The sequence below is a fragment of the Zingiber officinale genome, chromosome 6A, assembly GCF_018446385.1.
Source record: "Zingiber officinale cultivar Zhangliang chromosome 6A, Zo_v1.1, whole genome shotgun sequence".
Taxonomy (NCBI): domain Eukaryota; kingdom Viridiplantae; phylum Streptophyta; class Magnoliopsida; order Zingiberales; family Zingiberaceae; genus Zingiber; species Zingiber officinale.
This window is the reverse complement of record NC_055997.1, coordinates 132,213,494-132,229,881: the sequence shown is the minus strand read 5'-3', so window position 1 is coordinate 132,229,881 and position 16,388 is coordinate 132,213,494. Positions and strand designations below refer to the sequence as shown.

The window sequence follows — 16,388 nt, the reverse complement described above, 5'->3', positions numbered from 1 at the left end:
GAATTCGTCCCAATCCCGGCTACGCCCCTGGCTTTGATCCCATTAATTATACCATGTTTACTAGTTTTTTCTCAACTACACTAGACACGTATAGAGAAATTCAGGCCCCGCTACAATACAACGATTAGGTCTTTCAAATAATTAATTAAATATGTAAAATTCAAATTGCAGCTGTGTCAGTTTAAATGGCAGCACTTTATAATTTATCAATGAGAAATCTCGTGGCCGCCATATCGATGTTCTCTGGGATTAATTATATATGTGAATTATTTAAACAAAAATAGAGAGTAATTGATAAATTCTATCTTTTAATCTCTCTTTTTATTAAATTTTATTTTCTTATTTAGAAAGTATCTCAACATATGCTTTGTTGTATTAGAATTATTTGTCTATTTTATTTCATGTGGTTTTTTTAATTATTTAATATTTTTAATAAAAAGAGCATTTTAGCTAAAGATTTTTTTTATTGTTTTTTAATAAGAAAATATTTTCGGAAAGAAGTAAATTGAGGATGAAAAGGGTAGATGAACTGATCTTCTTTAAATGCCCTGCTTCCTCTCTCACCGCCACCAGAGCCACTTCCGGCGACGGCGGCGATGGAGTCCAACAAGGGCGGCCTCAAGGGATTCTGGAAGCGGCGTGGCTACCACCGGAGTGACGGAGGCGTTACTTCCCGCAGGCGCCTCATCGACACCGTGGAGCTCGGCGGAGGGGGAGAAAGGATCCCCCCGCGCCGCAGCCGCCGCGCTCGGCTCTCACGGATCAAGATCTACCCCCGCATCGCCTTCCTGCGCCTCCGCCGGGCAGCTTCCCCCAGACGGATCCTCGGCCGGATCCGCGACGCCTACGTGCGGATGATGCTCAAGCTCTCCAATGCCTTCCCCCGCGACATCTACGGCGAGGAGGGGTTTGGGATGCAGCCGATGGGGAAAGAATACGACGAGAAGGTGCTCTTCGAGACCTACAAGGCGGTCATGAGCAGCTCGGCGTGCACTGCCTCCGTGGCCGGCCTTGCGATGCCCTTCTAGGCGGCCGGCTGCGGCCCAGTTTCTCCGGCGATTTCCCCATTTCGCTCTCTTTAACAACTAGTTGTTGATTCGATTCCAGTTGCTGTCGTTTTGTTCATAAAAGTCATTTTATTTTTTTTTATAAAACAAAAAGTAAGCAATAACTCGTCAACATTTTAGGTTTTACATTTTCTATTGTTCGATAATTAGAAAATGTAATTATCTCCTGTCCCTGTCTAAAAATACCATTATACTCAAGTTGAATAATTAGTGGAAATTGTTTTAAAAATTTTACTTCAAAATTTTATTAATATCTTACTAATATTGCAATCGTAGAGACGACGATATTGTAAAAGGAGATTGTATTTAATCAACAAATAATTAGTGGAAATTGCTATTTAAATTAATAAATTTTTATTTTAAAGGTGCTGTTGTATATTAGTTGAAGATATTAATTATGTATTCAATTTCTCCGCTGTAAATGGAATAATTAAAGATATAAGTTGAGCCTGATTAACTTTTAAGATTTTTTTTTTCATTTTGGAAAAAAACAAATTAAAGAGAGAAGATATTAAAAAAATGATCCGTAAAATAATGACTAAGAATCCTTTAGTTCTTTTAAATAAATATAAGCAATTAATTATCAAGGTAGTGGAAGGAGGGTGGAGCACGTGACTAAATAATTTTATCAGAATTGAGAATATTTTTTAAGATTTATTAATACCAAAACATCCCTGAGTTTCATTTATTCATTGTTAAAAATAAAAGTGTTATATTAGATTAGTTATCTATATGTTTAGCAAAATAATAATAAAAAAACTCCATAGTAGATTTACTAGTAAACACTGAAATCATTTAAAATTAATAAGTTTAATTAAATTTAATAAAAAAAGGAAATAAAAAGAACCCCTGTTATTTTTATTATGATCAAAACAATATTTTATAGTATAATAAAAAATATGACAAAACCCTAAATAATAATTAACATTATTATAATAAAACTAAAATAAAAATATTTTTAGAATAAAAATTAAGATGGAATATTAGAAAATAATTTTGGAAAATAATTTTAAACCCTAACCTCTAAAAAAAATTCAAAAAAAAAATTATACTAGGTGCTTACGGGGTGTGCACTAAAAGGTGTGTGACATAATAAAATCCTATATATATTATGCTGCAGCATAACAAAATCCTATGAGGAATGTTATGTTGTACACCTTATGCCGCACACCCCGTGAGTAATATGCATAATTTTATTTAAACTTAATACTATACTCTAACCCCTAAACCCTTATTATGTCACATACCTTATGGTGCACACCCTGTAAGTATATAATGTAATTTTTTATTTTTTATTTTTTTTAGATGTTATGATTAGGATTTAGAGTTTAGGATTTAATATTTAAGTTAAAAAATAAAAAAATTACATTAGGTGTTCACAAGATGTGCATCATAAGGTGTGCGACATAACATCATTTTGTTGTGTCACACACCTTATTGTGCACACCCCATGAGTGCTTAGTGTATTTTTTTGAATTTTTTTTAAGTTTAGGGTTTAAAGTTTAGGATATAGTATTTAATCTGATTTTTTTTTAAATAAAAAAACAGCAGGTGCACCATAAATTGTGTGACATAATAAATATATTGATACCTTGCAAATCCTTATATGGGTGACTATGGACGACATCATACGTGGTTATCTGACGCGACCTAAACTTGAATTTTTTAATCTCTCTTCCTTCGTGCGAGCTTATTTGTTTTTGTTCTCTTCCTTCGCTCGCCTCTCTCCCCTAAAACAAAAGTCCTAAACCCTCTTCGTAGCTCATCCACTCCTCTCTTCCTCCATTTCCAAACCCTAGATATCTGTTGGTGCAATCAACCTCCAACACAACAAAAAAAATAGCATTTAGCGACGGAATTAGAGACGGAATTATAGTTCCATCTCTAATTAGAGACAGAAGTATAATTCCGTCTCTAATTAGAGAATTTTGGCCGTTTTAAATTTGAAAAAAAATGAATCTGTCAATATTAGCGACGGAAATAAATTATCCGTCTCTAAATAGAGACAAATATTTTGATTTCGTCTCTAATCAGGGATGAAATTATATTAGCAGCGAAGAATTAGCGACGGAACTTATAGTTCCGTCGCTAACTAGCGACGGAAAGTAAAGTTCCGTTGCTAGTGTCGCGATTTAGGGCACAGAACAGAACCCTCGCGCTCCTCTCTACGCGCGTTGTGTTCTCGTCGGCGATCCCTCGTGTTTCTCCTTCTCTCCGCAGACCGCAGCTTTCATCTCCTCTCCCAGCGACTCGTCTCCTTCTCAGTTCCCTCTCGGTTAGTTCGCAGCAAGCTACGGCCTTGCCTCCTTCTCCTCTCCTCTGCGCTTCTTCTCTTCTCATCGGTGCCACCTTGGTTTCTCTTCTCACTTGTCTCCTTCTCCTCTCCACAGAACGCAGCGGTGCTTTCATCTCCTCTCCACAGCAGCTCATCTCGTTCCCAAGTCCTTGCCAGAAGTGTGATCGGTAATCTCCTTAATTAATTTTGCTAAGTTTAGTTTTAAGCCAGTTTCTTTAAGCTAGTTTACTCCTCTATTAATTTTTATATCTCATTTAATTTGAATGTCTCTCTTTAAGCCTGTTTAGAGAATTTTGATTTGGAGAATTACTTTCTTTGTATGTTGATTGCCAAATGGTGTTTCCAATCACAACATTTGTTTTTCTCACTATACAACTGATTAATGATTAATGTCAAATGAGTTCTTTTTTACAAGTAAGAGGAAGAAGTGGACTTGTAGGAGTAAGATTTGGAGCACTTAGTCAAAGGAAGAAGAGGACTTCTAGGAAAGGGAAGAAGAATGTGATTCAAGGCAACTAAGGGTTAATACTATCTCCGGAAGAATTGGAAGCACTTAAAGTGAAGGAATTACTCTATCTAATGACAACTAAGTGTTGTTGAGGAAAGTGGAGTTTGGATATCTAATGAGTAGGCTTTGGTTGACACGGAGATTAAGAGCAGTATGTATATTTTTGCCAGGCATTGACTTTCCCTTCTAGAGTATAACACTTGATTATAGAATATCGAGATGAAATTCATCTAAGATCACATTCTTTCTATTAGCAAATGAACACAAAACTTCTACCTAGCCAAGTGATGATTAACACTAGTGGAGTTCCTTCATGATCCAACCCTTTAAATTGATTGAGAGAATTGAAATTCTACAGTAGCAAATAAATAGCATGATCATACCTTCTAAGTTGTATGAGGTGACAAGAAAAGCTCATGATCTGCATTAGATTATTTAAATAGAGTTGAATCCATCAAATTCTTCAATAAACAAATGCACCCATTTGGATCCACATGGTTGTCTTCTAGGCATATTCAAGAAGTTGATTCGATGAAGAGAATTACTGACCTCAGCAGCTCGACATGTTCATTTAGATATCAAACCTGTGGCTACTTTGTGCAGTGCTCTACTTCCGAATCAAAACTCCAACTCATGGTCTCTCTCTTCTAAAAATTAGCTTATTTTCCAGCTTGTATGAACAACAACTACAAGTACAAAATCCATCAATTTGTGCAAGTGAGATAGCTGAAAAGTTAGAGACGGAATTTGCATTATGGTTTCAAATCTATGTAAGTTAGAGGATAATTTTAATTTCTTACATCCATATTAAATTATCAGAGGCTTATTTTATATTCTACTATTGTTATAGGTGTCTGATCAAAGAATATCAAATGTGCAAGATTCCAGGATAATCAATCTTGCATCAGGACCTCTCCGTAAGATAGTAGTCTACTCTAGCTACTATGTTAATGGTTTTAAATTTCACGTAACACAACGGGATTCACGCAGACTAACTTTCAATTCGGGTGTTTGTGTGAAAGGATCTATCAACAACAATAATTCTGAGTTTGATTATTATGGGAGACTTGAAGAAATCATAGAAGTTGAATATCCTGCTTTACCCATCAAAAGATGTGTGTTATTTAAATGTTCTTGGTATGATCCGACTCCAAGAACAGGTACCAGAATACATCCAAACTATAATTTAGTTGAGGTAAATGCAAACAAAAGCTTCAACAAGTATGAACCTTTCATTTTTGCGATACAAGCGGGGCAGGTTTTCTATCTTGAATATCCCACAAAGAAGAGAAGAGCTAGTGAATGGTTAGCAGTTTGCCGAACAAAGCCACGCTCTACCATAGAAATGCCCAACTCTATCGTGTACCAAAACCATGATGCATTTCAAAATGATACAGTGGAGATATATTCAGTAGATTCTCAGATTCAATCAACATCTCAATTACTTGTAGATGTTAATGTACCTTATGAGGAGATAGATGATGGAGAAATATCCAGCAGTGAGGAGCTTATTGAACATACAGAATCTAGTGAGGAGGATCTCCAAAATGTTAATGATTAAAATTGTTATATATCCAGATTAAGCATTGTACAATTAAATTTTAGATCTAAATATTCATAGTTATATCACTTGTCTTACTCTATTAGTCATTATTATTTGTTTGATTAAACCTAGTGTGCATGCGTATGTGTTATAATGTAATTCTGCAGATATAGACAAGTCTGATGCTGGTGGCCAGATTGTTCTACGGATTATCGGGGGTTGGTAAGTATTGGTGTTATTAGTCTTATTCGCTGCATCTATTTTTTTTTAACATATTTGGTTTGTTTTATTTGTTAAATGCAGTTTTACCCCAAATGGTCATAGAGTAGCTGCATACATCACCTCGAAATTTAAAGAGCGATTTAGTCCCGTTGGTAGGTACTACATGGAAGCGGGTAGACCCAGATATGAAGCAATTTTATTACGATGAGTTTTTGGTAAGCCAATTTAATTATCATGATTTTGTTATGTTTTTTATAATAATTTGTGAATGTATTATTGCAGAAAAGATATACTTGGGAGACAGAGCACAAGGCAGAATTTTATGCTACCTGAAACACAGCTTGTGCCAAACTATACAAAGACATGCTATATAAAGCAAGACAAAAGGGAATAAAACCATCCTATGTACCTGAGAACATTTGGGATGCATGGCGAGCCATCTGGGCTGCAGACAGATGGTAGGAAAATGCAATGAAAGCTCGAGCCAATAGAAAGAGTGAGTTGGCTGGCCCTAGTACCGGAGCGACAAAACATACCGCTGGATCCCGATCGATCGTCGAGCATGCCTTAGACTTGGTTAGTTTCCAATTTTAAAATTCTATAAGAGTTTTGTACGTAGACTATATCGATGGAAATATTTACATTCTTTAATATTCAGGAACATGATCTACAGCGACCTCCTACTTGTTGGGAGATATTTACCAAGACACACAAGTCAAAAGATGGCAACTTTATAGATCGTCGATCGTCGGCATTAGACATAAGATTCTACACTTGAATATATTTAACTACTAACAATGATTATCTATCATTTTAGTAAATATCTAACAATACTTTTTTTTAATGTAAATAGGAAGAAATTGCTGCTAGGGTTGCACAGGCGTCTCAGCCTAGTTTAGAGGGAGGTGAGGAGCAGACTTTATCCACTGACCAGATAAATGAAATTTATTATGATGTGGTTGGTGGAAGGAAAAAGACCTCCACCCTATATGGTCTTGGGGCTCAGGCGAGAGTTGTATATGATCAGGCGATGGCTCCTAGGGCCAGGGGTCGTCCCAGCATATCATCGAGTGCATCCGAATCATCTGCTAGAGTAGACGTCTTAGAACAGGAAAATGCAGATTTGAAGACTCGACTCTCAACCTTGGAGGCTGAATTTCGAGCAGAGCGGCAATCCCGATTGGATCTTGAGAAAATTGGGCAGGATATGCAGGCCTTCTTGGATCAAATGAGTGCAACGCCGCATCGTTTTGCCTCTCAGGAGACTCAAAACCCTAATAATCCTCCTGATCCATAGATTGTGATAGGTATCTTGATGTTAACTTTTTAAGTTTTTTTTTCACTAATGAAACTATGTCTAACATTGTATTATATCTTTTCAGGAACGTTGATGTCTATACAACACCATCATCATATAACCAAACTAGCTTTCAGGTATGTAAAATAAATTCATAATATTAAATTTAATATGTTACTCATAATTGTGAATTAGTTTATTCTTTGTTTTATTAGTAATCTATCATATTAACATTTTTGCAGGATTGATTACTACTTGCTAGCTTAGGATTGAATTTTCTTTGCTAGATGGTGTTGTATTGTGTTTTTAAATTTCAAATGTTGTACTACTATACAATCGGGTGTTTATGGTTGGAGATGTTTGGATATTTATCTTTGTTTTTTGATTGGATATATAGTTTAAGTTTTGTGCTTGGATTAAGTTTTTGTATGAATGTATTGTTATTTGGTGAGTTTTGTGTTGTTTGTATGTGATGGTTTAGATTATTATAAAATGTAAACAAGGATGACTGCAGGAACAAAATTGTGCTGCTGAAATCTCCAGGTATTAGAGACGGAATTTTAAAATTCCGTCTCTAATTTCTCCATGGAAAATACTGTTATAACGATATCTAGCGACGGAACTTTAATTTTCCGTCGCTGATTGCCCTGAAATTGTTTGAAATGTCGATGCCTTGCAATGGAATATTTAAGTTCCGTCTCTAATTAGAGACGGAATATTTAAGTTCCGTCTCTAATTAGAGACGGAATATTTAAGTTCCGTCTCTAATTAGAGACGAAATATTTAAGTTCCGTCTCTAATTAGAGACGGAACATTTAAGGTCCGTCTCTAATTAGAGACGTAATTTTAATCAAATCATGGAGAGGATTTTATTGTTAGCGACTGATGATTAAATTCCCGTCTCTAATATTTTAGAGACGGAATATATATTCCGTCGCTAAAGTTAGAGATGGAATATATATGTCGTCTCTAATTAGCGACGGAATTTATATTCCGTCTCTAAATATAGCCAGCGACACAATTTGTATCGACGCAATGATTCCGTCGCTAATCAGTAGCTAAACTAGTTTAGCGACGGAATTTTCCGTCTCTAATGCTGAATTTTTTTGTAGTGCAAGGTTTTAATGTCCGACAAATATGTTTAAGTAAGTTTAATGGAGCTTGATCATGGGAAGTCCTAGTCGTGACTAGGCAAGGGTGGGAAGTCAACCGAGTGGCTAGTCCTAATTGCGGTTAGGTAAGGGAAGTCCTAGTTACAAGTTAGGCAAGGGAAATCTCGGTAGATCGTGGAAGCCAGGTGGATTCAATAGGTCTGAAGGACTTGATACCTGGGTAGCCGAATATTGAGGCAAGGGAAATCTCGATAGATCGTGGAAGCCAGGTGGATTCGATAGGTCTGGAGGATCTGATCCCTGGGTAGCCGAATACTGAGTTTTGGTGAGTGAAGCCAGATACTGAAAATCCAAGGGAGAAATAACCTTAGGTAGTGAGTCGACCGGATTAGTGAATCTCAGTAAATCTAAGTTTAGATTTACCATAGTATTCTGTATTACTATTATTACTGTTGGCTAATGTAGTATTGCAGAAAAAGTCTTAGTGGATCAGGAGATCGGACACTAAGCAGGCAAAGTCCAAACAGATCTGGAGGATCAACGTTTGGCAGGTAGGTTGAGGTAAGCAACTAGAGGAGCGACAGTGAGGTCATGTTCCTGAAAGGAATAACCTAGGGTCGCTGATCCAATTGAAGAAACCAGGAAGGTTTCCAAGTTGAGATCATGACAGTTGAACTGTTTATTATTATTACTCATGCATTAGATATATTATTAGTATGCTAATATCTATTTTGCAGGATTATTGTCTAACACTATTTTGTAGGTTCAGCTTGATCGGTCGACCGAATCCGATGATCGGTCGATCGAACAAGGGCAACTCAGAGCAGATATCAGTTCAGACCAAAATAGAGCAGGGTCCGATCAAAGCTTGATCGGTCGACCAAAATAGAGGATCGGTCAACCAAACCCTGATAATTCAGCACAGTTCAGATCGAGCAGAAGTAAAGAAGGAAGAGCGACTGATCGGTCGACCGAACTAGGGGATTGGTCGACTGAACAATCATCACTTAATAGCGCATTAATTCCAGATCTCGGCGAATAGAGAAGGATCTTTGTTCGTTCAACCCAACAAGGGGATTGATCGACCGAACACTTTAATGTCATTAAATGTCGAAGATCGAATCAGCATTAGATCTCAGCGAAAATGGAAGGGAGTTGGTTCGGTCGACCGAACCTAGGGATCGGTGATAACCATGATTTTACTGTATTATTTTAATTCATTTATGCATGGTTTGATGTTGATTTCATAGATTTAAATCATGGTTACATCACATTTCATGTATTGTCTTTATTTTGAACTTAATTGCAAATTATTTTATTTTCATGTTATTTGATGCTAATATTTGATGATTATTTTGTAGGCATCAAAGGATCTTGGATGTGGATCTATTTGAACCGAAATTGGGCTCGAATCGGAGCTTAAACAACATGATCAAGCTTTGAAGCATTATGGGTCGTTTATCAAGAATAGGAGAGATCTGAACCATCTGTTGAAGATCTGGCCGATCCAACATAATGGGGAGCAGATCTGAGCCATTGATGAAGATACAGAAGTTTTGATCCAGATCTGAGTTCATCTAGCCATTGATCCAGCCCGAATTAATCTGGACCGTTCATTGAATACAGGGAAGATCTGGGCCATCCAGTGATGATCTGGTCGATCCGACCTAAGGGAGATTATATCCAGACACTAGATCAAGATCAGTACCTTCAGATCGGATTTTGGGCAAACTTTCACCATTGATTTAGCTCCAAATCGATCCCAGCCGTCCGATCAGATCCAAATCTGATTCAAAAGAGAAGCTACAGTGATACAGTGCCTTGGTCGATCTCTTCCTCCACGTTGTTCTTCGTCCCGCGGCATCTCCGAGATTCCAACCCCTTTCTCTTCTCCAATCAATCTCTTGAGCTTCAATCTCGGTGGAGAGCTTCTCGGCGATATCATCCCGATCTTCTGGAGTCATTGGAGGGTGTTCTCTCCGGTGGAATTTGGCTCGTGACATCTTTTCTGTTCACCTCATATTTGGAGGTGTTCCTCCAAATCTGAGCTCCGATTCCCATCAGCAACATTTGGAGGTGGTCTTCCGATGTTCCTGAGCTCCACTTGACGTTCATCCGCGTTCCACAGCTTCCCATCAAATCGAGAGACCAGATTTCCAGATTTTCGACATTTATGGGTTCCGGGATGTTCTTAGCTCGCCGGAGGTGGTCCGTCGGTGTTGTTGAGCACTCCTTGAATTGAGACGCAGCTGAGATTCTCCACTGAGGTCCAGAGTTGGGTGGTCTCGACTTTTGCACTCTTGTGTGACAGCAAGAGTGTGTAGCTTGGTAGATTGCTTGAGAGATTGGATCGGTTAGGGTTTATTTCATTTTTTTTTGTTTTTACAGCTTAGAACAGATTCATTTGATGTTTGTTATGATTTTAGCAAGTAATTTAGTATTTCATTACCTTGTTAAAGCTTAGTTTAAGTTTTATTTGATGCTTGGTTAATTGTTTAGTGTTTGAGATTTAAGTTAGGGTTTACATTTTGCTTTAGATCAGAATTAATTTGATATTTGCTATTTCAATCTTAGTTTAAGTGTGTGTTAATAATTTAATCACAACGTAGAGTGACAATGCGTTTGGGTTTGATTATTGGCACACAAATAGATTTCATTTATGCATTAGAGTAATCTCTTTATTTTCTTGCATTTCATTTGCTTAATTTGGATTTAAAGCTTAAATCCCCCCAATTCCATTTTTATATCGAAAACCCCAAAAATAGAAATAAGAAACAATCCTAAGATTACATCCTACCGTTTGTTCCTCGAGAGATCGATCCTGGGCTCGTTACTACGACATTATTGCAAAATTAAGGGGTTTAGTGAAATATATATTTGTACAATTTGATTAGCAAGTGTGACCAACTCGTTATCAAATTTTGACGCCGTTGCCGGGGACACGTTATATGCAGTGTTTAGTAATTTTAGAATTGTTGTTTGATTGCTTTCATGATTATATATCCATGTGTTTGATTTTATTTGTTCCTGAGTCTTCTGATTTTATTTACTAGTTTTAAGTGTAAGAACAGGAAATTCTTTTTACCATAGATCCATATTATCAGCAATTTGGAGATTGGAGTCAGAGTTATTATTATCAGCCTCAGACTGGGATTTATGCGCCTGAATATCAGTATGAGGATGCATAAGAATAAATTGAAGAATCAATATGGAAATGCAATGAGATTATGCAACGAATGAGAGACCATCAAGAGCAACAATTTTCAAGGATACAGAATATACAGAGTCAGTTAGATCAGATTGCATTATCCATCAACCAGTTACAAACACAAAGCGCCAGTGAAGAGATAGATTGTGAAGATCTTGTCAGGCCTGACACTGCATCTACTTCTTCACTAGATGTTGTTGAAGATGCAGGTATTGATATTGAAGATGATTTAAGTGTAGGGGATTGCTTACTGGAAGCATTACCCCAAGGATTACCACATACAGAGGATGAAAGTGTAGGGACTTATGCTATGGAGCCAAGTACCCAAGAATCACTACATGAAGTTGTACATTCACTAGAACTAGAGTCTGAGCATTTAATAGGTGGAAAGGAGATAACAATCACTACTTTAGGTACTTTTCAACACAACAAGGTGAGAATTTCTTATGAATTATCCAAAAATTTCATAGAGGTAGAGGTACCATTAATTGAATTTGTAGAATGTGATACCCATTTATCTTTTCATGATAGTGTTCGGAATGTGTTGCTTATCTTTGCTTTTGCAGGACACAATAGATGTTTGAAATAGGTATTAAAACTGAACCGACTTAGACCTCCAGAGAGAATTTTGAATGGAAAAAGGATGAATAAGAAGAATTTGAGTGGAACCACAACTACTCCACTTCCGGGGTGGCTTCTTTTGTTAGATCTTCTTCAACCACCGGGAATGAAAGGGGAGTTGGTTCTAATTTAGCTTTCTCTTGCATTTTGATTCATGCTTTGTGTTTAGTTTTCCTCTAATAAATTCTTTATACGTTTCTTTAGTTTCATACTTTGCATTTGTACTTTGTTACTACATTTTGCATTTTATTTCCACATTTGCTTTCATACTTTGCATTTTGTTTAGTATACATAGCATGTAATTTTGAATAAAAGTTTCCATGGAAATTTTCTAGTAATATTTTTAAGATGGTAAAAGCTTTTTAAATTTGATCATCAATTTTAGGTCATTTGACATGATTGGATGCTCTACTTACATGATATTGGTTAGTTTGGTGGTGGATTCCAATTTGATTAATAGAGCTTGATTGCATGAAAATACCTAGAGAGGACTACTTAAAGCCTATACACTATTAGTTTTTTTGTGTGGCATGTACTCATAACAATTGAAACTCTAGAACTTGCTTTACTTCTTTTCAAAGTCACAATAGCATATGTATACATGGAAAAGAAGGATATTTGTCATTCTTGTGTACTCATTATTTCCCATTTCTTTCCCTATAATTTTCTTTAAACATCTTCATGTTTTCATCTAGCATTTTAATTCTTGATCTACTTTGCTTGTCATTCTTTCATTGGGAGATTTGGTTGAATTCTTGGTGAGTTGAATCGACTAGATGGACAAAGGTCAAGTGTGGGGGAGAATTGCCTATGCCTAAGATTCATGGAGGAATTTAATTGTTTGGAAGTTCTTGAACTTGTGAAGTTAAGTTGATGGTTGCATTGCTTGCAGTTAAGGATACTTAACAATTTTTGGAGTAGAATTCTAAATTTTTATTGCAGCTTAATTGAAATATGAGAATTGTTGTTGAAAATGCATTAGATTGAGCTATTTTGTGCCAAGTATAAGTTGCAAGAGTATGTTCAGTCATTTCTGCAAATTGTGTATCAAGTTTGTATCAAGATTCAAGAGTAGCAGTTTAATCAGAGAATGGGCCAAGTTAAGCTCTTTTGGGTGCAGAAACAAATGGTATCCGAGCTCTTCCATGATTTCTACAAGCTTAATATTTTGCTAGCAAAGAATTTGAATGGCTGAATAAGGAACAAGAGAAAAGATAACAAAATCAGAAGCAAGAAATCTACAGTTTTGTGGGGATTCAAATTACAAAGAAGCAGGAGTTAAATACAAACAAAGAAATAAATTTTAGAAGCTAAAGTTGGGAGTTATCTGTAATAATGCAGTAAAGGCAGTAGCTGGAAAACAGAATTCAGCATTAACGATGTATCAAGTTGTATCAACCTTTTATGTCCGGCTTTCAAAATAGCAAGGAAAACCAGTGAGTCTCTTACATTTACAGATTCAAATGCTTTGACAAGATTCCAAGCTTAGGGATTATTATTCAGAGCCATAATTCTATAGTGTTAGTGCAAATTGGGAAGCTGTTAAATGAGTTATCAGCAACAAACAAAGGCAAACAAGTATAAGGACTAAGAAGGATAAAAAGTACTATTTTGTGCCAACATTCCAACATTCCAACAAAGCCACACTGGTTCGGCTGTGACTTCTGTATTCTACTCACTGTTTTGAACATTTCCAACATTCTATAGATTTAGTTCTTTAGTAGCATTTAATTGTAGCACATGCAGATTTCCAGCAAATTTTATTGGAAGCTGCTAAACTGCAAGAGTAACAGGACAGTATCAAGACAACATATAAAGAATAAGTATCAAGATAAAATTGAGCTACTGAACTCTTCTTCTCCATGTTGTTGCGACTGTTGAGGAAACTTGGAAATGAAAGTTGAATCCTTGATATCTGTGTGCAGAATTTAAGATCTACCTATCAAGTTAGATAAGTTTAGCTTAATTAAGGCATGAGGTACGGAGGGAGTTCAAAGATACATCTAGCTACCATAACCAAAAGAAAAAGAAAGTTCAGAAAATTTAGTGTTATATATTATTGTTGTATGGTAAAAGTTCAATGATAGAATAAATTGATGTGTCAACCTCACATAGTTTAGGCCTTGTAACTAGTTTTTAGTCCTTTTATGATTGTCTCTCTTCTTAGTTTTTTATTGTGCCCAACCTTTGTCGCTGAACTTTACCTTATTTTGTTATTGTCTTATTATTCTGTTCATTATTGAGTACCTTAATTTGAACTTTTCTATATACTTTGAAGTGAATTTTTTTGCATTTTATAGTTTTACAAAACTCTTATCAAACAATTGCTTAGTAATTTAACCTTACTCAAACATTCCAATTAACTTTCTATAAAATCTTTCTACAAAAACAGGATACTATCTTGAACCTCATTAATAAAATACAATCAAGTTCAAAGATGAACATGTTTTTTATTTGTATTGGTACAATTCAGGAGGGTATTATATATTTAGTTCTTATCATGAGCGTAGATGATACCAGATGAAATAACATTGCATATCTTCAAAAATTAACATCCAATGTTTACACCTTCGATATTTAGGTTCATTGAAGAACACTATCAAGACCTCCAAATGTCTGGGAAAACAAGCACGGGTGGTAGTTTCGGCAACGGAAGATCTCAATACCATTTTAGATAAGTTGGAATTTATCTAGATCTTCACTTCATCAACAAATCAGAACCATTTGTGTGCATATTCGAACCACCTTAAAAATTGAATATGGATGGAAACTTAAATAATCTTGAGATCAAAGAAAAGTTAAAATAAGTTCACCCACAGATTACTATTAGAGACAGAAAAAAAAAACATGGAGTAAGAACGTTATTGTCGAGAAATTCAAATTCAGAGTTATTATTTTATAGTAAAAATTTCCTTTTCGTTTTTTCTTTTTCAATTAACTTCTACAAATTTCGTTATCAGCCCACTAGTCCACTACTAAATTATGAACGAGGCTTGAAATTTTGACTTTACCCTTTGTAATTTTGAAAAATCCGACTCAAATTAAAATTTCTCATATGATTAAAATACTTCAGATAATTACTGTACTGGATAAAGTTGATATTTTTGTTACAAAAATAATTCGTATGATTAAAATAATTCGTATGATTTAAGCCATTTATTATATGAAATTAGATTTCAAAATGCGTTCCGAATGGTGGATTGCTGGTAAAAAATCGTAGCTAGCCGGCCCTTTCGATCGGTTTCTTGATTCAACTCAAACCCTCAAGATACTTCCCTTCCGATGGGGAGCGCCGGCGTGAAGAGAAGCTACGGGGAGGGGGAGACGGAGACAGAGATGGAGAAGGAAAAGAAGAAGAAGGTGAAGCTGATTACCTGGAAGTTGGGCGGCAAAGTCGTAGCCACCTCTACTCTGTTTTCTTCCAGCCATTTAATGGTCGTGCCGGGCGTCGCCACCCCTCCCTCCTCCGATTCTGGCGCTCGTTCTATTTCAAGTTCCGGAAGGGGGCCGCTGGCGTCGGAACGGTGCGACGGGTTGAGGGAGAAGCTGGCGCAGATGGGCGTGCGTCACCCTGTTTCAGTGATGAAGAAGACGATCACGACCAGCGACGTCGACCGCGGGCAGCATCGCCTGCAGCTGCCCAAGAGACTCCTGGACAGGCGGCTGCTGTGGGCCGTGATGAGCGAGGCGGAGGAGGCGCGGACGAGGGAGGATGCGGGGCTGGAGGTGAGGGTCCTGGACCGGCTAGGGCGGGAGTACGAGCTGAGGCTGCGGCTGGTGCGCTCCCTGGAGGCGTACCGCCTGATGGGGTGCGACTACACGAGGCTGTTGGAGACCAACGCGCTCAGGAAGGGGAAACTGCTGGAGCTCTTGGCCTTCCGCCTCGACGACCACCTTGGACTAGCGATGGTGGATCACGAAGAGAATCAGCAGCAACAGGAGGAGATGGAGCAGGCCACCTGTGGTAGCGGCGAGCAGCAGTCGGCGGTGATGGGGTGGCGCCAAGGGAATGAGATTGTGGAGGCGGCGCTGACGCTGATCAGCATGAGAAGGCCACTTCCTTGTCCTTGATGTCTTGGCGATCCGATGAAACAGTCAACAATCTAACGGAATTAATTCGGATTCAAATTCAGTTATTAATGAGTTTAGATAAAACTAGATTGATAGGGAGATTTGGGAAGAGGATGCTCCATCTCTAATGGATGTAAACAAATTGCTAAGGTGTTAAATTTTTATCAATTGTGTTTTTGTTTGTTTGTTTGTGTTTGTGCCAATTTAGGTCCCAGCTTTGGGGGCTAATTGTTCATGTAAAAAAGGAAAATTAAGGATGTGTTTAGTACGTACGTTTTTTATTTTCATTTTTTGAAAAACGTACGTTTTCTGAAAAATGATATTTGATTTATATTTTTTTTGCTTGTTTTTTAAAAAAAATAATTAACATTTTCTAGAAAAATAAAAAATGATAAAAAATCATTTTCTATTTTTTAGAAAATATATATTTTGTAGAAAATGAA

At 36.9% G+C, this 16,388-nt stretch overlaps 1 protein-coding gene across 1 annotated transcript; it reads left to right on the top strand.

Annotated features, from left to right (window-relative positions):
• The first annotated feature begins 498 nt into the window (after positions 1-498).
• LOC121994429 lies at positions 499-1,245 on the top strand. Its single transcript, XM_042548468.1, has one exon. The coding sequence runs from the start codon at positions 597-599 to the stop codon at positions 1,026-1,028; it is 432 nt and encodes a 143-aa protein (XP_042404402.1). The 5' UTR covers positions 499-596; the 3' UTR covers positions 1,029-1,245.
• The last annotated feature ends 15,143 nt before the right edge of the window (positions 1,246-16,388 follow it).

Coding starts and splice junctions, on each gene's coding strand:
- LOC121994429 (XM_042548468.1), top strand. CDS start 597: ATGGAGTCCAACAAGGGCGGCCTCAAGGGATTCTGGAAGCGGCGTGGC.